The sequence below is a fragment of the Dromaius novaehollandiae genome, chromosome 7, assembly GCF_036370855.1.
Source record: "Dromaius novaehollandiae isolate bDroNov1 chromosome 7, bDroNov1.hap1, whole genome shotgun sequence".
Lineage (NCBI taxonomy): Eukaryota > Metazoa > Chordata > Aves > Casuariiformes > Dromaiidae > Dromaius > Dromaius novaehollandiae.
In genome coordinates, this window is record NC_088104.1 from 36,138,152 (window position 1) to 36,162,353 (window position 24,202).

Consider the following 24,202-nt stretch of genomic DNA (forward strand, 5'->3'; position numbering starts at 1 on the left):
GATACTTCACAGCCTCAGACATATTGCACCATGTGTACCCAGCTGCTACAATAATTAGCTTATGAATGTATCAGCTGGTTCTGTGATTTTTATAAATAATAACTAACCTACAGAGCAGAAAGATTTTCATGAGCTTAATATTAGCAAGAAATTGCAAGGTGCGCCTAACTCTGAATTGTCATTGTGCTAAATGCCCTGTCTCGCTCACGTTTTGTGTGACTGGATCTCCCCCAATGCCATTTATAAATATTTATTTTTGCATCAGCAACGGCAATGTATTTGTGGCAGCTTTCTTCACAACAGCTATCATTCACTCACCCCCACACATACACATACGTACCCACTGTGTGCATGTGTACACTTATCTGCATCAAATCTGTCCTTTCGCTGCTCTTTTCCCTCCCTTTTATTTATTCAAGAATTCACTCTCTGACCCACCCATTCAAGACCCTATCTACCCATCTATGGGGCTGCTTATTAGGTGATGGCTTTGGCTAATACATGAGCAAACGCAGCGCTGCAGCTTACTCACACATTCTTTATGATCGCGAGTAACTGCCTTCCCAATGTACAGATGAAAAGTCTGCAGTGGATTTTTTTAATTATTTATTTAAATAATCTTAGCACGCCATCCAAGAAAGTTTTGCAGTACCAGGCAAAAAAAAAAAGTGTAAATGTCAAATAAAACAGTGACAGATGACAGTATTCTCTATTGAATAGCACCGTTTCTTCGTGCATGTTCAATGAGAACTCATGAATTATTAATACACAAATCTCCTTTTTCTGTTAAAAATCTCAACTTGGGGTTTTTTGCTTGCAATTTTTTTTATTTTCTTTTATTTATTTCTTTGGGTCTGTGTATGTTACACAGAGCTTTCCAGGAGAAGTATTTCATTTAAGAAATGCTAAAATAAAGAAATTCTCAGAGCTACAGCAATTCACAGTGAATTTTCATCTATAGCTAGATTTATTGGCATGAAGAAGGAAAAGCGAAGGAGGAGATGCTATCCCATCACCTTTTCCCTCGCTCACCCACAACATCTGAGCTCATTTCATTACAAATAAACCCAGCTTTTGTGAACATCATAAAAATCTAGCAAATAACACATCCTTCCCAAGATCCGTGGTACCTCGCGTTTCTGACCCTGCCGCCCTGCGTACCGCAAGCCCCACTCCCAAGCACAGACGGCCCCAGGGACCACCACAGAGCCAGCAGGAGCGTTGAGGGCACGCCAGTGTCACCACGGGTGGCAGAATCAGGCCTCTACGTAGTGCTAGCCTCTACGGCTCTTCAACTGGGAATGTCTTCCATTAAAAACGAGAGGAGGGAAAACAGCCCGGTTAGAGGGTGCTTCTAGCTCCCCAGCCAGGCACACCCAGGACTTGCGGTTACAAGGAATTCTGCTCAGAACTTCCTCCATTTCACCCCAAAACCTGCACAGGCTTCGAGAGCACAGCCCATTTTAGCTCCTTAAAGAGAACTGCAGAGAAGTGCTGGCCTCTATTTTTGTTGTTCTCATGAGACAAGATAAACATTTTCTAAGCATTTTATTTGATAAAACAAATAATATCATATTAATGTCCTATTTTTAACCTCTCTCTCTGCCTCCTAATCAAATACATTTCCACATAGCTAAGCAAACAACAACAAAAATATGCAGGAAGCCAGCCATTCCCATTGTGCTTTTACGCTGTTAAAGACACAGTGTGCTTACTACACTAAAGCGCGAGCCTTGGTGCCCCCAGACCTCCTGGGAGGACACTTAGCTGGGGCAGCACTTGCAAAAGTGAAAGGGTCACAGGATGAGGGATACGGCTCTTTTCAGCTGCTTGACCCTTTCACTTCTGCAAGACTCACCCTAGACCAGGGGAGGTTGCTCTGGCAGCCCGAGGTATTAAACTACAGCAAGGTCAGGTTTTCCCATGCTGCAGGAAGGTGAGTGCAATATCCGAACCCCCAAAACAGCTTCCTGAAGATGGTGCTCCGCCTGTAGTCAACTAAGAACCATATTTCCGATTAAATGATGAGTGAGCATGTGGGAAGAGTTCAGGCTAAGTTATGCTGGGCCTACAGACCTGCGCTTACACTTTGAGCAGTGTCTCTACTGAAAGCCATCGCAGAAAGAGGCAGCTGGATGCCCACGGTAACATGGTCACACCAACCTGTCTACTTGCACTGGACTGAGAGACATTTCCAGCACCTGTAAAACCATAATCAAACTGACCTTCTGCTTCCCTGCATTCATACTGAAATTAATAATAATAATAATAATAATAATAATAATAGCTAGTTTTCTGTGCTGACATTTCCTAGGGTCTCCAGTGAAAGTATGAGTAGGCAAATGAAGAGTTTTTTGTAAGACTGATTCAGGAATAAATCTCAAAAATAAATGTAAAAGGCCATCTCCTCACCCACATCATCAGTGCAGAAAATGTCAACATATGTGACAAAAAGGAAAAAAAGCAGCAATGATCGATGCAAGTCTTGAAAGATTGGGAAAGATGAGAGTGTTGCCCAGAGAAAGCTGCCTGTCTAGGTGGGACCACCAAAGTCCTCTGAACAAACTTTCCCAGCCGCTTTCCCCTCCACTCAGTTCGGGACTCTCTGCAGTGCAAAATGAGCCAGATAATATTCAGCTCTTGTTCCTTAGTCGCCAAACTCTCTTCCCATGAATCCAATAAGTGTCTATTAAAATAAATAAAACCCCTAATGATTCAAGATAACCTAATCAAGAAAGCTGAAATGGATAAAAGACTAACTGTAATGGAGAGTTCTGTCATGGCTTCAATGCATCCTTGATGAGGGCCGGGGGAGGGGGCCGAACCTGAGAAGCCTCACATGGAGCGCTCTGCTACGGTTCAAGGTTAATCATTCAAAAGCCTGAATTTTGTGAAATGCTCAGTATTTTTCCGCTTCCGAAAACTTACAGCAAAATGCAAAGCACTTGCATTAGGGCCAGTTTCTCACTAGCTTTACAAAACAAGAAACAATATGATAAATGAATGAAGTACACGAGTCCTGACAAACCTTCAATTCATGGGAACACCAAGTCTGCCTACACCTCTTGCCCTTAGAGGCAAAGATCCTGGGCACTGAAGATATTTCCAGCATGCCGAGTTCAAACAAGTAGCATGTGAGGCCGTGGAGGACACATGGGCTCAGGGTCACAGCAAGCCACCTGCCTTCCCCTCCTGGCTCAGCCAAACGCTCCCCAGGCGAAGCCCCAGCTCTGCAACTCTCCCTGCTGCACTGAGCTGCTGGGAGAGGCCGATGCATCACCGCAGCCGCTGTCATGGATGGCGGTCAAGTCGTGAGTGTATGTAGAGGCCTGTAAAGGAGTTAATGCCTGAAGGTACTTCTAGGAAATTTTAACTTCAGTCAAGGAGAGAATGCCCTTCTGTGTGTCTGGTATATGCAACAAGAAAATCAAAATATCAGTACAGCAGAGACGTGCCAACTGTGGAGATTCACAGGCACTGTACAGGCCCTCAGATGCTACAGTGACAGCAAACGCACTGTATGCATATGCTGTATATGCTCTGCACCTTCCGGGCCAGATGCGTCTTTCTAGCTGCTGTTCATCTTCACTAGAAGCTAATTATTTTAGGGGCACAGAAAATATCTAATATAAATTAAAAAGGGGAGAGAAGACATCCCACCATGTCAAAAAAGTGAGTATCAGTTGGAAAGAGAGGACAAGAAGGACAGCAGGTGGTGCTTGCGGAGCCCCCCTGCACTGCCCCTGCCCTCGTGGCGGAGCACCCGCGGGGGGTGAGGGCGCTCCGACCGCGGGCGCCCACTGCGGGGCTCACACCCACCCCTGTGCCGGCGACAGGTCCCAAAGGATCCCGGCAATGGGGCAGGGTCTCAGGATGGAAAGGAGAAGTCGCAGGAAAGGTGAGGAATTGGCACACAGCTGCCATGATTTCCACCCCCAGTCCAGGGTTTCTCTAGCCTCATTACCTGAAGGGCTTTTGTGCTCTCCCCCAGCCAAGTTTATTTTGTATTTGTTTATTTTTAAACAGGGCAAAGATATGAACCAGAAACTGCGCTTTGCAGCTTAATGTTTTCTCAAACATTGCTCAGTGGGGCCTCTCTTGCTTTACTGCGGTGTAACTGGAACAAATTCCAGTCCCTTGAGGAAGAGTTTCAGTTTAAAGGGTTCGTTTCCTGTTTTCACCAAACTGGTCATGTTGGAGGTCAAAGCCATCCATCTGCCCTGACCCGGGGCAGATCCCCAGCAGCACATGCCCTGCTTCTCCATGCCGCCCCATCCCCGTTACGGAGAGACTCTTGCCCTGAGAGAACTGTGGGAAGTTTGGTCTCCCATGTCCATGCAATCGCTGCCCTCCCTCAGACTGTCGACAAGGGCTCCAGTCAGCTATGCCTGCTATTTATTTTGATAGTGACCAACTGTTTATTATGAACAGAATTATATTCCTAAACTCATTTCACATAGACTAAGAAAAACTGTCTGCTGAGCACAGCAAAGCCTCTCCTAGGGCTCTCACCAGCAGAGGCCAGAGGGGCAATGCTGCTGCACAGCGTTACAGCAGCACTGGCACAGGGACACGGGGCAGTGGTTTTCCCAAAGCTGTACCATACAGCTGTTACAGGACTTGATGCAGAAGGCAGCTTTCCTGGCAGACAGTCCAGATCTGCGGCAACCCAAGGTAAAAGTCTCTGTCCCCACTGCCCAGCTCTGGAGACAGGCAGGCCACCCAAACTCTCTGAAATGGCATACTGGGAACCCATTTCCTTGCGAGTCAAATTCAACCCAGACAGCCTGAAGTGCAGATTGGAGGCCAAACCCCAGTGCTCCCACCACTCAAAAACACCCAAAGGTGATAACTTAGGGCCCTGGATTTTGCCATTTAAGGCACAAAGGCATGACCAGGAGGCACCCCCAAAGAAGCAGCATGGTATCCGGTGGGTACCTCACTAACAGCTGGCAACTAAAGATAAGACAAGACTAAAGTAAGATAAGAGGTCCCAGTTTGGAGGCTGAGCTTGGAGGGTGCTGAGGACCCTCAGGTCCTGCTGCCTTCCACAGGACAAAGCGATGCACAGCACTTCACAGACAAGACTAAAAATACCTGGATTTGAGTTGCAAAGGATTAAATAAGCATTAATGAAAATAAGTGACGAATAAGGCAATGTCTAAAACTAATGACTTGAGACTTTTACGAAGGTTGATTCCCTTAAAGGAGAGTCTCACCATACTACCTTGGTACCTTTGTGAGGCCCTTTTCCTTGCATTTATCCTGACTCATAAGCTCTGCAATTTATACCCTCGGTTTTTAACAGCTCCCCTTCCTTCTAGTTGCTGAACTGAGAACATGCCTTGACTTAAGACTAAAGATGGCTACTTGGTAAATTAGAGATCCATTAACTCCACCAGTAGATGATACCACTTGCAATAATTGCTCTCAGTGTTCCTTTTCTTCCTATACAAAGACAGAAGAAGAAATGAGGCCTCCATTGGCTCTGGATGCTCTCTCGGGCACATGACACACAGCCCTGTGCATAAAATGTCAAAACAGCCCTGTCGGAGATTCACTGGCTGCTGAAACTGTGAAGATCTCATAGCACCGTGGATTGCTGTTGACAGAACGGCAGCGCCCAACATAACACATGCCTTGTTAGCAAACTGGAAGCCTCTCAGTAGTCTGGGGTGAGGGAATAACAGAGGAAGCCAACACTACGCAAGCCAGGCCTGTGGAGAACAGCAAGTGAACAACCCTTGGCGCAGAGTCCAAAGAAACCCTCAGACTAGCTCTTTTTTCCCCTCTTTCAAACTCCTCTTCTACAAATATGGGCAGAGTTTTCAAGAGCGCTCCCCACCATGTAACTCAACTGCTGAGATCAGCAGCATCTTCGTGGGAAGTGCCCAGGACTGGCACAACTGGTCTGCACGAAGCGCTGTGAAAGCCCCACCACTAGTTTTTAAGCAAACTAGACCTGAGGCGCTATACTGGACATGCCACCAGGCCATGGGAAGAGGTGTCTTTCCGCTAGACATGCAGCTGCGTCCATGCTCCTGGCACTCCTCCCGGCCGCGGCCACTGTGGTCAGCAGTGGGGTCTCACAGGTGGCCCCAGTGAGGCAGGGGTAGGCGCGCAGAGGGGCACCAGGTCAGGGAGAAGGCCAAGAACTGCTGCAGGCCATGACTATGGCCTCTGTCCCTGCCTTTCCATGCCCCCATAAACCACTTCCATGCTCCAGCAGAAAGCTATGACATCTCAGCATGGTGGATGCTGGGTCATCCCAGGGAGTCAGTATTGCCTTGGCAGGGCTGCGAAACAAAGAAACATCAGCCTCAGAAATGCTTCTCTATTCACTGCTGCTGAAGAACCAAAACCTTTATGTACAGTAACTTTGCTTTAATCAATAACATTCGTGGATCCTGCTCTTAACCTTTTGCATCCAGCTTTCAAAATCTGCCCTGTTCAGTCGTTTTCCATGTGAAAGACTACAGACCGTATTTTTGTTTTGGTGCTGGTGTGCAATGCTGCCAGAGAAGTGCACTCAGGCTGGCACAGACTGAAGCTGGTGAACCACCCAAATTATTGTTGGGTGGTTCAGTCCCTCTCTATTTCAAGAAGCCTCTGGGTATAATGACAGGAAGCTTGCAGCAATTTTAAGCCAAACCTCAGAGAGGCTGGCACTCAGTCTGTGCTAAACACTCCTTATTAAAAGCTGTCCAGTCCGGATTCTGGGTGGAACTTTGATATCTGCATGGAGGAAAGAATAAGGGGCACGTTTGCAAAATCAATTGTGCAGTTTTTATATTTACTGCACGTTTACCACATATGTCATTTATTACACAGTGGAAAACCGTTAAATGCACAGTAGTTGTGCCAAGTGGCATTATGCTTTTAACAGCTTTATTCGTTTAACAGCTCCAGTTCTCATTACATTTTGCCATGTGGTACATGAGATTTTTATGCATTTAACAGTTTAAGAGGGTTCCATGGTATTTTCCTTTTATGTATTTCATACTGTGCCTGGGATTTTGTTGGGGGGTAGAGGGGTTGTGGACTGCAGCCCCTGTACTCTGACAAGAGAAAGCAAAAGGCAAAGAAAAATAATGATCAAACAAAGAAGGAAAAATGAATCAGACCTCCATGTGCCAGGGCACAAATACCTATAACAAGGACAAGGCTCTCCTATGTACACTGATAGCCTTTGATGCTTTGTTTATATGCCTTTCAACTTCTTATTTTGCATCTATTTAAATGACTACAATATTGTTTTCCTGCATGAAGGAAGATAAAAATATGTGTATGCATCTAGATACTTCTATATCCCTCTCTCTCATTCTCACAAACACATTTGTGCGTGCATATTGATGCCACCTTCTAGCACAACTGAGTAATTTTCATCCAGAATCAGAAACGGCTCTTTTCACACAGAGTAAACAATTCCTTCCAACAGTCTCCAATCCATTTGCTGCCCTTCCTACAAAAAATTCTGTCTGTCCTTTCCACAAAACCCCTTCTGGTACATTATATTTTTTTAAAGAGTTGAATGAAATTTTTAAATTAATGGACTCTCAGCAAGAATTTCACCCTGGCTTAGGGTTGCCCGCATATATTTTTTACACCAAAGGTGAAAACTAATCCAAGAGAACTCACTGCAATGCTCTCTCCTTTTTTTTTCTTTTTTTTTTTTTTTTAAACTGATTGAGCCTGATGTAAATTATTTACATGGCCATACTGTATGCAGCATATACAACGTGCAAAAAAAGAAAAAAAAAGGAAACACCTGCCTAACACTGCTTAGGACGCAGTTTCCCATTGCCTTCCCTCAGCTACTCACGTAGGAAAACAATTTCTTTACCTGCCATCATTTTGGAAGGTTCCTGTCCCATTAGCAGAGGTGTAAGCTATATGCCAAAAGTGTGAAAAGACATATGCCCATTTGTACAAAAGCGGGAAAAAACTGGCTGTGAAATGGTCCCATTCCCATCCTATTTTAAACGGGAAAAGGAAACCATTTAAGGAGGCAAAAGCCAAAAACATGACAGGTTCCCCAGAGATGAAGATTATTATTATTGTAGGAACAGATGTATTTTTATTGGTGGGAGGAGGAGACGGGTCTAATTCCAGCCCCAGCGTTTGCTTTAAAAACAAAACGAAAAAACCCGAAAAAGCCCCGCAACCACGAAATCCCCTCTACCACTCACCTGACTTTTATTGGCAGCCACTTTGGCAAACAGAGCTTGAGATACCTTGGCCCTTTTCATCTCCTGTTGGATCTCGTCATAAATGGCAGCTGTGATGTTGACGTTGGCGCCGTCCGCCTTAATGGGGAGGTCTGTTGTTGGTGTCGAGGTTTTGGCCTACCAAGAGACCATGAAAATAATAATTAAAAAAGTGCTGCTTTCAGCCCAGCCATCTGTGCAGAAATTACCAAAGGATTTCAGTCAGCTGATGCCAAACTGCATTAGCTACAGAGGGACACTTCCTGTCCATTATTCTAATCAGGTTAATTGTGATTGGAAATAATTGCAGTGCATTCCTATAGGACATGCGAGGCCCTGTCAACTCCCCCTCTCCCTCTCGCAGCATGTTTATTGCGCAGCTCAAGCCCCGGACAGGCAGCCGGGGCACGGGGCTGCAGGCGGCCGCTCAAGTTTGCTCTGCCAGCTACCTGCGACGGCATCTGCCCTGGCCTCTGCCTTCTCCCCCCTGCGCCGAAAGCGGCCTGCACCTCCGAGGAAGAGCCAATTCTCCCAGAAAAAATGAGTAAATGGGTAGAGGTCTCTAAATAATAAATTATTACTCAATTTAATGCACTCCCTCCAGTCTCCCTCATCCTTTATTAAAACTATACGTATGTCATTTGAGTACGTATGGTTTCCCAGCCTTATCATCATTATGCTAGCCAGACAGTCACCTAATTTCACCTAGGAAATCAGTGGAAATGAAAAAAAAATCATTTCATAAAGCTGGGCTTTGGCATGCCTTTGATGTGCTGCCCTCATTCTCCTAAACTCATATTGAGATTTTGTGTATTCTGCTGCACTCCTTTTAATTGAATGATTTCCCATCAGCTTCTGTGACAAATGAAGGACAATAACGGACGTTGCCAGTACTTTCCCCAGGCTGGACTGCCCTCCAAGGCTTGCACCAATGCAGTTCAGCAGGCTGCTACGGGATTTTTATTTCAAAGCCCCCGAGCCGGGGCCGCTGCTGGGTTTCGTGCCAGGTGGCAGGGTGCAGGCCACCGGCCTGCCAGCAGCGTGCGCGGGAGGCTCGCGAGCCCCCTCCGCAGCCCCGGCCCCTCACAGCCACGCGCTTCATTGCCTTTCCCGAGGCCAAAGAGAAGAGAGAGCAGGGCCGAGCCAGGCTGGGCTTTAAATCTAAAATTGCTCACCCTTGAATCCCAGTGCCTGTAGGGGAAATACAAAGGTTACAGATATAAAATGCCTGTTTGCTCTTGAGGCATAAAGATCTTCGGGAACCAGACATCCTAAGTGGCAAGGCTCACACGTCCGGGTAGATCCAAATCTCCCATAAACCCTGGTGGCATTCATATATTTGGCCCAATTATAAACCTCTTCCGTTCGCCCCTGTTTTTGTACCAGAGTTTAAGGCTGATATAGTACATCTAATGTTAATTTTTAACTGGGCAGACGTGCCCAAATGCCTCTTTGATGATGGGAAGGTTAACTAGGCAAAACCAAACCTTCTGAACCTCCCCTTCTCTTTTACTGTCCTCCCAAATCTTCCTGCCCCTAACACCCTGCTGCACCAAAGCCTGCATTAATAACCGAGCCAAAGCCCACTCAGCACACCGATCTACACTGGTCGTCGCTCCTCCGGCTTCCAGATAAAGCTGTCTAGATGGTCAAACGCAGTCCACCGCCATCCACGGGGCCTGAGCACACGAGCGAGTACGGCTGATGGAGGGACTGACAGAGCTGCTGGGCTCCATAACCGGCCAGCACTGGGCACCCCGAAGGCTGGCCCTTTTTTTATCCAATCATCGAAATAGGCAGAGCAAGTACCAAATGGAAGTATCACAGGCACCAAAATGAAGTATTTAATACTAGGTGCCTAGATTTAAAACAAGTCTTGATAGTAACAAGAAGTTTGCTATTATTGAAATGTCTGATTGCAAATTGTAAAAAAAAAAGAAAAAAAGAAAAAAAAAAGGTAGCGTTTGTAATCCTAGTGGAAGAGCTCTGAAATCCCCCAAGTTGCTGCTGGTTTTCCACAGAGGGGAGAGAACAGGCTACATGTACGCAATAACCTTTAAAAGCTCAGAATTTTTCCCCCAAAGCACTCAAATCCTTTTGCTAGATTAATCTGCCACTCTCATCTTCACGCAGGTCCTGAACCACGTCTGACTGTACTTAGGAAATACCCCACAAGGGGGTTTCGGGGCTGGCTGAGTTAGAGAGACAAGGGCTACTCCTCCCGCCTGCCTTGGCAGCTGCCCCAGCACCAGCGTTTACAGGGGTATATGCCAACACTCTCTCATTTTACCCAGCGCACTAAAAAATCATTCCCGGAAGTATTGCCTCAAGAGATTGGTATCTATGGAAACCATGTTTCAAAATGCCATTAAATCAACTTCTCCAGCACTGTAACATAATTCTTGAAAGGACAGTACAGGTCCTCCTTCCAGCTACCACCGCTGCCTCCCAAGCACCCCGCTCCCTGCTGTTGAACCCTCTGCTCCGGGAGGCGACGCTTCTGGGAATCGCCGCACTAACACGAAGACGGTATTTGTCTTATCGCAACTAATACCAGGCATATGGGGAAGCAAAGTAGCTGTGCTGCCTGCCTCTGAGCTGGGAAGCAGCCTCATTTGCAGAGGTGTCCAAGTTGTCAAAACGGCACCTGTGCTGATGGGCGCTGGCCCTCCGAGGCCCGGGGAACGCTATCGGCAGGCCAAGGCAAGCACCGGGCACACCCAGATTTGTGTGAAGCTTTTGCTTACTAAAAATCTCCCAATATCCTGCTGGATTCCTCAAGCCAAAATAAGGCAAGAACGAGTTGCTTTACACTTTTAGAGTATGGTTTTCTAGTAGAACTTAGCTCTTAAAAACGAAGGCAAAATTTCCATTTTTTTAAAGCTGCAGGCTAGAATATGGGGAAAATGTCTTATTTGGACAGAGGAAAAAGATGGAGCAACAGATCAGATTCTTGCTCTCACTGCACTGCATCTAACTCCTCCATTTCCTTCTGTTATTTGATTCTAGTTGTGAAATCTATCATTACGTATCAGTATGTATAAGATAATCCTTTCATGAATTAATATAAATGCAGAAAATATGGTTACACTGCTTAAAGTAGTTCTCTTTATAATATTTATATTTCCATGGAAAGGTAACTAAAAAAGATAAGAGCTACACAACAATGAGTTTCATATGTAATAATAACTCAGTGTCAATTTTTGGTTGGCAAGATACGCTAGAGAACTGCTTTCAGTGAAAGCAATTCTTTACATCACGTATAGTCGTGAAGCATACACAAATGCCAGCATTAAATTAAGCAAACTCAATAGCTTCTACAAAACTAACACACCTTCCTTAAGGATAATCACTTTGCATTTAAAACTATTCCCCCCCCCCCCAAGATGCTTACTTATTTTTAGCAGCTGTGGCTACAGAATTCAAAATGAAAAGTGCTCAGTAATACTATTATAAGCACAGCTAACACACGCGCGGCCCGAGCTAGTGCTCAGAGGCTTTGCAGGCTGCAAGGCCATGAAGGCACCAGAGCAGGAGAGTTAAACAGGCCCACCTACTAAAGAAGCTCAGTACCAAGCCGAGTGCTAGAACTGAAGCTCTCGGGTCTGGGCAGTTAGAAATTTTGCACTTGAGTTAGGGAAATGTCATGACAAGAGTTGACCATAATCTCTGTGCAAGCACCCTCTCCTTTTTTTCAGAGTACACATCCAGGACTGCATTCAGCCTGGTAAAAGGGGAATACACCACAACTGTGTAGTGTGTGGATGTTCTCTGCCAGTGCAAAGGAACAACCTATCCAGGGACGTGGGTGGCAACAGCACGTTAATAAACACGTGCAGTTAAGTCAATGAGATGACAGCTGGTTTGGAACTGTAAACCATCATCTTCCTTCTCAACACCCTGCCCATCTCTGCTTTCTGTACTTCAAATAATTACTAACGTAAACCTTTAAATCAAGGACTGTGACTTCCTAGGCACAAAACAGAGCACCCTGATTTCTAATTCACTTTGGACCCCTGTTCACCACATGCTTTTTACTGCAACATATGTGAACACCTTCATCTGCCCAGAAATTTTCTCCGTGTTTTATGGAATGTAATGGACACAGACTACTTAAGACAAAAAGTTATGTAAACGGTCTTTCCATGATATTTTCGGTAACAGTCATGCAATGGGCACATATCACCAGCCTGTGTGTGCAGCCCACATGGGTTCTTTCATGTATTGTCACTAACACTCTTTTTTGCATTTATGGTATTGATCAAAGCCAGAGTCATCACAATGTTTTGTTGAAATCCCCAAAACACCTCTTAACAGCCACTCCAAAACCTCACAGAAGAACCTCCACAACACATCTGGGCAAGGAGAGCAACAGAGAGGGAAGTGCCGAGAGGAACTCCTTCCCTAGGCTAGTCCGCAGGACACCACGACAACAGGTAAAGAGGGACTGCATCTTACCTGGGGCGTTCGGGAGGAGCTCGGGCTGCTGGCTGCCGAAGACACCATGCTCACGTTGGGGTTCATACTTCTCTCTCTCTCATCCTGATATATACGATCCCGCTCTGAGTCGGGCAGGTTGAGGAAATTCTGCATTGCCCTTAAGTTTACCAGGAGGGACTGGGAAGCTGTCCTAGGGTCTTCTTCCTTACGCAGGATCTCTGACAGCAAGCCCTGGTTCAAAAAATTAAAAAAAAAAAAAAAAAAAAAAAAAAAGACCCAAGTCATGCGTTGTTGTTTTTTTAATTTGTTTGGTGTAACCAGCTGGGTTGCAATACTGAGAAGTGACATCAGAATCTCATGGGCTCTCCCAGTTGTAGGAAAGTGTTTATCTTCTGGGGACTGGAAGTCTATTTTGGGACTGTCCTATGCTGGCACTGTAACAACCATCTGAGCACGGCGACACTGGATAGGAAGGTAGGTGCACTGGGGAGAAGAAACTGCCGTTACCACCAGGTTCTTGCTGCAAATATTTTAGGAGCTGTTAGATCTCTCTCTCTCTCTCTCTCTCTCTCTCTTTCTCTACTCGAAGCTGGGAACACTTGGCAGTCGTGTTCGTCTTCGATAAATCTGCCAAGGTTGGTAAATTTAGTTTCGACATTTAAACAGTGCAGGAGGTTTATAAAGAAAAATGTTTCACTACCTTTTGATGTTATAGTCCGTTCATTTTGGTTTGGACAGTCATTTCTGAGAGGAGAAAATTGCAGCAAATCATAAAGCCCTAGAATCTACTTTTAGGGATTTAACCCATTCACGTCTCATTAAAATTACCACAGGTCTCGCACTGCGACAACAAATGAACACTACACTCACCCAGTTTTTAGGAAAGCCACAATGCCAGGAAGTAACCAGTACAGCCGAGGGCACTTCCGAAAAAACAGTGAAAAAGGTATTGAGGCTTACATCAAAGGAGGGGATCAGACTCGGGCACAAGCGTGAGTGCCTGGCAGTTCCGCAGTGGCACAGCCCTTAGAGGCACCTCATAAAGCCAGGACCAGGGCCCACAGCGATCGCTGGAACACAGCGCGTCCGCCAGCTCCTCCGAGGAGCCACCCCACGCCTGCCCCTTTGCAAATGTGCACGTCACTCCGCGAGGGGCTAACAGGAGCTTCCTGAGCAACGTACGCTTAAATGTACTGGTGCACAACCCACCCGGCAAAGGGACCCTGCCGCAGCTTGGCCCGCCGGGGCAAAGGGACCCTGCCGCGGCCCATGCGCCATTTGGCACCAGCTCGTGACATGAACACCTTGCACAGTTACTTTACAGTCACGACCAAGGCAAGCTGCATTACAACTACAGTCAAGCCTTACTCCTTACCTGCAAGAAAATACTACTTAGGATACTACATAGTCAAAACCCTTAAGTATTTAGTCTTCACTTATTTTCTTCCATACCAGAGAGCCTCCCTACCAGCCTTACCAAAACACTGGTAGGACAGGTGTCTAATGACCAAATGCAAACCTTTTCAGTAGTTATTGATCTTATTTACCAAGTATCCTAACAAAACCAACAAATTGGCAAACAACACATCTGTATCTGAGTTCATCTGCTATCTGCTAGTAAACGTGAGATGCGTGTGTTTTAACGCATATAGGAAAGCTCTACTTCGGCACTGTTCACGCCATAAGCGCTCAAGAGAAGCTCCATAGACAATGGGTGGCCCCTGAAGGCAGGCAGCGTACAGCTCCTTGCTCTCAGCTTGTAATCCACAGGACCAAGCCGGGTTCATTTTGGAAGGCTTTCCAGAGTTCGCCAGGCTCACAGGCTGAGGGACGTTAACAGAAGAAGGACAGCACAGGAGCCTGAACCCATCGCTTGTACTTCAACCTTTCCAAGAGCGACACAGCATATCTCGACTATAATCTTCCCTTGGAGTCAATGGAAAATTCTCTAAAGGCACTAAAAAATGAAATAGCAGTTCCACAGATTCTCCAAATTCTTAATTTTCTGGCTCTTTTAAGGGATACATTACTACTTCTTTAAAAAAAAAAAAAATACGACTTCCAAAAAAATCATGGGTTTGAGCTGACAAAAAGGAACCTGGAGGCTACTGGAGTTGACTCTAAGGCAGCTTTTTCTCCCCCCATCTCAGCTTGGCTAGATTTATGGTCTAATTTCCAAAATGGAGAGCAGAAACATATGTGAAAGCACGCCAGCAATTACTTTCCAGCGCGGTCATGGACTCCGTATGTAAATGAGGGCTCCCAGGTACAAGCGGCCCAGCCGCGGCACGATGGGGTGCAACCCCACAGCCCAGCCCGAGCTAGCCAGCCCCTGGGCTTGAAGGCTCTGGTTAACGACGAGGAACGGCCCACGGTGGGATAGACACAGCGGTTTTGAACCCACGGGTGTCCTGCTCCAGCCAAGGACGAGCGAGCCGAAAACCCAGCGGCAGAGCACGGTACGCCGCGGCTCCTGTGCGAGACCGAGCACCCTGGCAGCTTGAGAGCCGTGTAAACAGCAGGACAGATAACACGAAAACTGACTCAGAGAGAAAAATCTCGTGTCCTCCTGCAACTAAAGATAAACAGCACTGGTAAACAGCAGTGGCGAGATAGCTGAGTGATAGGGTAGCACAATAAAATAAAGTATCTTGAGAGCAATAACATTTACAATAATATAATTCTGAGCTACTGAAGTATACACAAACCAACCAGTGAGCAACATTATAAAAAATAAAGTGATATTAAATAATCTGTTCAGCCTTTTTGTCACCTGCAACAAATTAGGCTTTCAATATGCAAAACATCTTCCTTCCAGAAAAACAAATGATCATGATTTCATTTAATTGTAATTTAATGAGGCATAATTTATTTTTTAAAGTGATATACACCAGGTGTGTAGTGAGGAAACTGGCCCAGCCAGACAAACCCTACTGTTTCTATTTTTGAGAAAACCCTAAAGCCAGCCAAGGACTGTTTTCATTTCTGCAAATTATGTTTCTGCTGGAGGGGGTGAGGGAAGAAAACCCACAGCATTCGTACATTTGTTATAAAATTCCATTGGCTAAATTAGCTCATTCCAACTTACATACATCTCACATATTGAAAAAAAAAAAACCTGGCAGTTTGCAGAGTAACTAACTCTGCAAACCTAAAAGTAGATCCTCAGGGACTGGAGAGTCTCAAACTGATTTTAAATGGCCAAACAGATCATCTGTACTGAAAACATTTTAGGATAGGTAGCTTGATAATATTTTTGCTTCTTTTTCCACTCTTGCACATCATTTTAAGCCAGTTGCTGAAGGGGCAACTGATGAAAATTCTAATGGTAACATAGGCCCTGCTGACAAGCGAGGTGTGCACGCACCTGGAGCCAAGCGCTCTGCTCACGCGGTTTGGTTTACACTGGGAACTTGCTCCATTTCTTGGATTACATGCTGCGTCCATAATAGACTTTTAAAAAAAAAACCTCAGAGGTGGAGAAAGGAGCACACGTTCAATCAAAATAAAAAAGTCTTTGGAGGCTATTCAAAGTAGGAGGAATTTTGACAGTGTTTTTTTCAAGCTAGCTGTAATGTAGTCCTTCAAAAACAAGCCAGCAAACAAAGTCACTGTCTTGGGGGTTTGCTTTGCACTTGTTCTGTGAACCCCGTTTGTGAACTCACTTCTTTATTACCTACAGGATTTCCAGGACAAACAAACCAAATCTCAAGGGCAAGGAACCTTTTTAAGCAACTTCTGAAAGATGATGCACTACAATGTACAGCGAACGTTACTCAGACCAGCACCTAAATCCAAAGGACCAACTAACTAAGCCTCGAGGCCAGCACAAAGACCCAAAGCCCACAGAAGGCAAGTGAAGCCCTTCTGTCTTCCCAAAGGGCTTTGGATCAGGCTTGTAAGGGAGATCTCAGGGGGCAGCGGACTGCGCTACCAGTGACCAAAAGGAGGATAGTTTTGCAACCAAAGTGTTTCAAAAGCAATCTGGATTGAGGTGAGGAGGTCATGCTGGAGTGCAGCCCAGATTCTGATGTACTGGAGACAGAGGAGAATGAGGGACATCAGGCAGCAGGAGACCTTGTGAGCACTGACCAGGACCTCACACGCTTCCAAGTTCAGTGACTGAGATCAGAGCCAAGCTCCCCTGGTACAGACCAGAGCAATGCCTCTATGGGCACAGGCACAACTTCCTAAGGTTTAAAAGGTTCAAAGCAGGCTTTTGGACAACCAAAACACTGGCCAAGGCAAAAACTTGAACAAACCCAACTAATTTGCTAAACCTCAGTTTTTATGTTCTGTATGAGGAGGTTATATATATATGAAGGACTAAAGGAGTTTAAATACTTTTTTCATACTTTCGGTTTATTTGTGCCTCTCCGTACTTCAGCTGTTGCCAAAAGCAACAGAGAAAATGCTGAAATACTAGAAGAATATTGCTTCCATAGTACTTAAAGCCGAAATAGAAGTACTCATAACTCACAGTCTCAAGCAACAAACTGTTCTGCTTCCCATCAGGTATAGATGCGAGTCAGATCCAAATCAGGAAGTACAGGTATTTATTCAAATTCAAAATCTCAGAGACCAGTGATGTAAACCTCTCCCCCCTCAGCATCTCCATCCAGCATGGAAGGCCTATTTCCAGCACGGAAAAGTAGCAGGTAGGGAAGCACTGGTTAGTTGCTCTTTCCTAGCAAACTACACTGAAATCTTACCTTCAGCATACAACAGCAAACTTGATTTTTGCCAGGCCAAAATAATTGTTTTTTATTTAAATTGACTGCTCCTTGTGATCCAAAGGCAGAAGAGGCATGTCAGCCAGTGAAGCTTTGCAGCAGAGGCACCAACTTCCAGCCCTTCAAGGAAATAAAGCAATTCTGCCGGCTGTATCTCTTCTCATGTCAAGGCAGGCCTTCACCATGACATCTGTACTCCTCCCTACATTTACTCTGGTTCCCAATTTCAACACCCTCAATATTGTCTTCTGGCCTGAATGAGATGCATTCAATAACTTTAAAAAGACTTCTCTTCGCCCCTATGTATACAGCACTCGGCAAGAATCCATATATGAGGTACTTGCGATTCAAGCTCATTTTCAAATGTTCACTGCTTTGCTTTCCTTGCATCTCTTCCTAATTCTAGCTAGGATATGAAGCAGAAGTGCTGGAAATCTCTTAGTAATGCCTATCTTGGCAATGTGTCCAGTTCAATTTTGCTGAGCAAAATCGGTTTAGATAATCAGTGGAAATTTTTGCGTGGTTAGCCAAACCAAGCACCTTAATATTCATCCAGTCACAGTTTCCATTATGCAGAAGTGTGTTTCCACCCTGCTCCCCGAACAACTCTTTCTGTCTCAACGGGCAAAACTTCTGATGCCACATGCTGTCAGTTCATATGAACTTCAGAACTCAGAGGACTTAAACTGGTTTCACATCAGTGCAAATGGGAGACCAGTCGGTTCCTGGTTCCTTTCAGAGCAGCTGAACGTATCAGTCTCACTCAGAGAAAAAACTCCTGGTCCCTAGATTCACTGCCTACAGCTGGAGTATGAGCTTCGTTCTTAAACTCATTTAACTAATGCTAAAATACATACATCTCAGGAGAGAGCTGCTTAGGCGTGAAGCATTTAGAGGCTGATTTGAATAAAACTTATATAGGGTGCAACAATGACAATTTGATTTTTATTATTAAAAATGAAGTGCTTAAATCCTCAAAGAAAATGCCTTTATTGCATTAGTTTAATAAAGCCTCTTTTTTATTATGGTATCTCTTCTTATTAGGGAAGACAGGATGTGCATGTGGAGCAGAATGTGGATGCACGGGGAAAAGGAGGCAGAGAAAGACCAACCACCTGCAACCACTAAGTGCCACCATTTATCTGACATGCATGTCAAACCTTCACACTGAAACGTGCCAGAAAATGAGCAAGATGCACGGCTCGTGCCCGCTCCTTGTATCTGTGCGTTTGCTTCCATGGCTCAGCTCTCCTGCGCAGCAGCCGAGCAGGCAGCAGCCGCCTCCTACAAACACACATTCTGAAAGCCTGACTCACATGCTACTTAAGATCTTTTCATTCAGCCTATTGAATACAATTAAGTTAATTGAAACTGAAATTTTGGGCAGTGCAAAACCCACTGTATCCCATGTACCAAAAATCTGCAATTTATTAAATTAAGCACTTCCCTTACAGACTGCCTTCTTTCCTGTGAGTACAACAGAACGCTGCTTGTGCCACATTACACACCAGAATAAAACAAGCATGAAAGGGTTCAACGCAATAAGAGAGAGTTTTCTATGGGGAAAGAAAAACAACAAAAAATCCCCCCAAAAAAACAAAACCAGAACCCTCGCTAATTGAAAGTTTGTGCACAATGGTGCAGACACCATAGCGATGAATGCAGTATGAATGTTTCACTGGATCCTAGGCAGAGGACTAAAGCCACTTGCCTTCCTCTCACTTAAGGCAAAGGGGAAATTATTTGCAAAAGGAATTCTGTCCAGGATTTGTCTCACAAGCAGGTAGAGGTGTAAGAATTATCTAGACAAAACATATTTATAATCTGAAAAGGCCTCTTAATGGATCCAGTTCTACACCCACTTCAGTTTGGGGGAATTTTGCCAAAGAAAGCAGACTCAGCTGCAAATGAAGAGCCACCACCCGCTGCTCTCCTCGCCTTCCCCCAAAGCCCTTCCTCGGAGCTGCCTTGCCGACCACGCTGCTTCAGCCCTTGCAGGGCCTCAGACCCCGCAAAACTGACCCTCAGCACCGTGGCGAACTCGGGAAGCGTCAGCCCCCTGCTCCCAGATGCGGGAGCCTGGACCGGCCCAGAGCAATGCCAGAAGCCAGGGCACCACCAGCAAAGATCCTGCGTGCCCCACACCTCAGCCCACTCCTGTCGCCATTCGCACAGGGCACGGCAGGATCCCTCAAACAAGGCAGACCGGCCTGTTCTATTTCCGTAACAAACTGCGCTACACCCGAGGCTGGTGAAGCAGAATTTCATCCTCCCTGGGTTGTAACTTCCTTTTTTCCCCCAAAAGCCACAGTTAGGCAGCAGCCAAGCAGGCAGAAGCCGAGCTGGGAAAGCGCTGCCTTCGTATCCACGTGCTAGAAAGCCAGTTCTCCTCACTCAGCGCTGAGGAGCTTCTAAAAGGGGGAGGGAAGAGTTTTCTTTGGGAAGAGAGGGTTATAAAGCAGCCTGAACATGCCTGGTTTTTTCCCCCCAGCTCTCTTTGTATCTGGCACCACAACTGTTTCATTCAAAAAGCCTCAGGTTCATGGATATTCCCAGTTTCTGAGGCTGTTCAGTAAAACAAGCACTGGCCACTCGCCCAAACATTTTACTAGTTTTGGCTACTATGTCAAAACATTGGCAAAAAAAGATGCTTAAAAAAAAGAAAAGATATAAACAGAAAACATTCATTCAGTCTATAGACTTTTCAGTCCACTCTGGGCACTCCCAAGGGGGAGAAAGGCAGTGACTGCTGTGGTGATTTGGACTGCCTGGGCTCCTATGAGCAGCCTGACTAACCCTCCTGACCGCACCTCTGTTTCCTCCGTAGCAAAGAGCAGCGAGCAGGGAGAAGAGGGAGAGTAAGTTCAATTTGCTTATGCAAAACAGGATTCAAATGACCTGCTTTACGGTCAGGGATTCTGAAGATTATGGACCATTTCAGCAGTTTCAGGTTTGCTAGAAAACTTTCCAGAAAAGGGCATGGTAAATCCAAGAGATCCTGTTCAAGCATTTCCTTTAAAATAGTCCTTTCTTGCCACTGTTACCGTCACTACCAGCCTGTTCCTCGATACACCACAACCTGTGATACAGCGAGCTTTGGTTACTATATCCCTTTTGGTTGCAACCTGCATGCCATAGTCGGAGATATTATAGTGCAAGATGGAGAAGGAACAAGGACTCTGCCGTTAGGATGGCCAAAACTCATGTGTGCATCCTCCTCCAGGAAGCTTAGACAAATACGATGGTGTGATCAACCATAGTAAGTATTTTAAAAGTTATATAGGAATTTCCTACTCATTGGAAATGGCATCATTAGAAGCACCTACAATAACTATATTCTCTCCGTGGGTCTAAAACCTCTCTTCTAGCTGTCCTGTTTGCTGAATAATGAGCATTTGGATTCTCTAGTAAGGAGAATTAAAACTCTGATACTGATTCTCTAAAGATAAAATAAAAAGGAGGCACAGAGGTTAGCCCAAGGCATTTACTAAAAATCAGTCTCAAACACACTCTGAGGGCTTTTGAAACCCAGTTTCAGACAAACCCTGGAACGTTCATGCTGGGACTTTCTGCCTGAGAGCAGCCCTGGCCAAGCAGGCTGCGCAGCGCCGCTGCCGCAGAGCCGGCACCGAGCCGGCCGTCGGTATTCAGTCAGTCACCATCGCAGAGGGGGACATCGGTAGGAGCCCTGAACCGCTTTGTTTTCACGCGTGCAGAAAACAACACAACTACAGGCATAAGCAAATACTGCTGTCTTAAGCTATGAATGTCCAGGTTTTAGAGGAAGATTCAGATGTTTCACATATCACGCAACTTCACCTCTCCTTCTTCTGACCCTGCTCCCTTCCCGCATCCCCCTTCCCACACACACGCATGCATACATGTGTTGGCCATTTGTTCCGATGGATTTAGCCTAGTTTGGATCAAAGCTTCCTCTACTTCATTTAACGGATTTGCTCAGATGGAAGGTCTCAGGGGAGAAATAATGTTCGTAAGAGGGGGGTTTTCAGCACTGAGTATGTAGGTCATTGGACTTTAAAATAAATTAGAGAGTAGTTTATCTATTAAACAAGCCTCACAGTACATATTTCATGAAGCTATACTTAATTATAGCCTAATGTGCACTACATAGCTACCATGAAGAAAGATTAAGCAGTGGCCCATAATGCAGTGATTAATACAATTATTAGCTGGCTGGCATATAGCATCTATTATTTGGTACCATCATGAGAAACAACAGACCTCTAGTTTCTGAGGTTGGCACTTCCTGCGAAATGCAGCAAACTCAGACACTGCCAGACAGAAATGCAAGTGCCTCCCTACTTCCTGGGGACAGAAACCTCGGGAGGCAGCAGGGGAAATGCAAGGAGGTGAGAACAGACTTCAGCCTCCACTTCAGGTGCTTTTTATGTTGCTTCTCCACTGTGGGCTTTTGGGAACATCCCACATCTTCTGCTGTGCAGTGCAAGGCTGACTGTATCCGGGCACCTTTTATCATTACTTGGGACAACAGTCTCTGACCCAAAGGGAGATTGATATGAAATTAATTAATTTTGGAATTAAAAAATGAGGAGAGTGAGCCATAAATACGTACTTACATTCTTTTGCTACTGTGATGGCTCCTAGGGAAATGACGCACTATATATAAAATCCATATTAAGGCCCTGTAGTCTAATGGAACGCAGCTCTGAGATGACATTAATCTTTCATGGATGTTAAAGACTTGCCTGTTCTGGTATCACTGTCATGGACTGTACAGTACATGACATCACTTATGATGGAAAGCTAAAAGTAGATTGTTTCTCTTCTTTTGTATAAAATTACATTTGTCTGATATCTTATCATGAGGCAATCAAAAATAGGGAAGGCTTTTTTCAAAGAAAAGCTAGAAAAGTTAGTGCCACCTAAGATACATGTCAGTAGAAGGACAGGAGAACTGACAAAGTAGGTAATATTACTACCCTTAACTACAGACTTCATTTTGTATACTGAACTCTAGTGTCAACTTGTCTGAGGACAGATCATCGCATCACATTTCCAGGTGCAGTCCTGCCCAGGAAAGTGCTGACACTTTCTTGAAGTACATTACCTTGGCATGCCCACCCAGGGCAGCTCACCTCCGTGCTCCCCTTCAGTGGGCTCAGTCTGAGCTGGTACATGCATGGGAAAGCACAGCACCATCCAAGAGGCAGTACAGTGCTCTCCACAGGGCTACGAAAGATAACTGCCTGCCACTGGCTTGGTCAGTGCTATTTTGGAGGTTTCTGCATCACCCTGTAATGTGCAGTGTGAGCACGTCCTGAGAAACCATCAAAATTTCAGTCTGAAGCCACCAAACTTTTCTTTCAGCTGCCACTGCCTCCCTCACTCTTAAGGATGTCTGCAGGCAGAACACATATGACTAAAATAGGTCTGGCATTTCTCTAGGGAAGCATGCAGAAGAGATGGATGCTCTGCTGGAATCTCAGGCATTGACGGTGAAATCTAAGGCAGCTGGACAGCATCATGCCATTTCCCAGACAAGAGGTCTGAAACTCAGAGCGTGTCCTGGAGAGCTTCTGAATTACACTCTATGCAGACTCAGCTGGCTTCCAAGAAGATGGGATCCCGTCATTAGGTCTACTCTCAACAGAGGGGGCAATATTTGAAATTGTTGCACTAAGAACAAATCTACTCTACTATCAGATTAGGTACACAAGAAATGTGCCCACAACAGGACAATGTAGCAATTATCTTCCATGCTACTGTGCCAGTGTATTTTGTTAACACATAGATTTTCAAGGGTTTAAACATTCAGTATTAAAAAGGTTCAGAAATAGTTTTCCACAGCTTGAATAAAATCGTAGCTATATTTGCCCTCTTCTCCTGTAGAACTGGAATGCAGAGATGATCAGAGAGATGCGATAGCTGCTTTGAATGATGAATGCTTATGGAGACATAGCTCAGCCAAGATGTCAGTTTTGGTGCACATTACTCTTTGAAGCACCTGGAATTCAGTGCAACTTGGTGTCCTAAGTCATATGGAGGGTTGCAAATGCTGTCAGGTGTGACTGGCCCACAGTCACTCTGCCAGAAGCCACTGAAGTTGGGAAGAAAGCACATTTCACTCAAAGCCCTGTTCAGTGTCCTAAAACCACTGGCGCTATGCCAGAACACCACAGGAAAGTAAAGAAACATACTGCAGCTGATTTAGTCCAGATTTCGGATTATCTATCAAGAATGTGGAACAATCTCTATCGTGGATGCTGTTAAACACCACATGCAGAGTAATGCTGTGCCACTGCTAGAAAAAGGTCCGAGTGGTCTCTCTCACATGCCTGCCTTTTCACTGCCATCCTGCACAGGCGACATGCAGCTCAGTGAGTGATACCCAAGGCTTGGATTTTCCTAGATCCGCAGAATCAAAACCTTGCCTCCTTTTAAATGCTATAGCAGAACTGTCGATCTAACACACAAGCTGTAAGACAGCTTTTTCATTTGGGGATAAGCTTTTGGTGTATTAGCAGACTTTAGTACTACCAACCCAGCTCTCCAATCTGGCTAAAGCAGGGCTCTACGTTCAGTGACAGTGGCAGAACCCTCACCGGCAACATTACTGCTGACCTCCTGCTCAAGTTCAGAATATGTCATTCTGTCAATACCATCTACCTTGATTATACCAGGCTTTATATACAACAGGTTATGATCCCAGAGGGATGAAAAGCTTTTCCAAATTAAAAGCAGCATTTTAAAGAGGAAATACTCATACATTCCTATGGAGTTTTCATTTGATATCCTCAAGGCTAACCCCAGAACTCGAAGTCATGTTGATTGAAAATGAAT

The 24,202-nt window shown here is 45.3% G+C and overlaps 1 protein-coding gene across 4 annotated transcripts in view; it reads right to left on the bottom strand.

The window, feature by feature from the left end:
* SATB2 (SATB homeobox 2) overlaps nucleotides 1-24,202 on the bottom strand; it is a 142,008-nt gene that overhangs the window by 29,577 nt on the left and 88,229 nt on the right. For all 4 annotated transcript variants that reach the window (XM_064515172.1, XM_064515175.1, XM_064515174.1 and 1 more), the window contains 2 exons: nucleotides 12,666-12,878; nucleotides 8,190-8,345 (listed from right to left, as the gene is read on the bottom strand). In XM_064515172.1, the coding sequence (XP_064371242.1) occupies nucleotides 8,190-8,345; nucleotides 12,666-12,878 (369 nt within the window). The remainder of the gene's footprint in view (nucleotides 1-8,189; nucleotides 8,346-12,665; nucleotides 12,879-24,202) is intronic.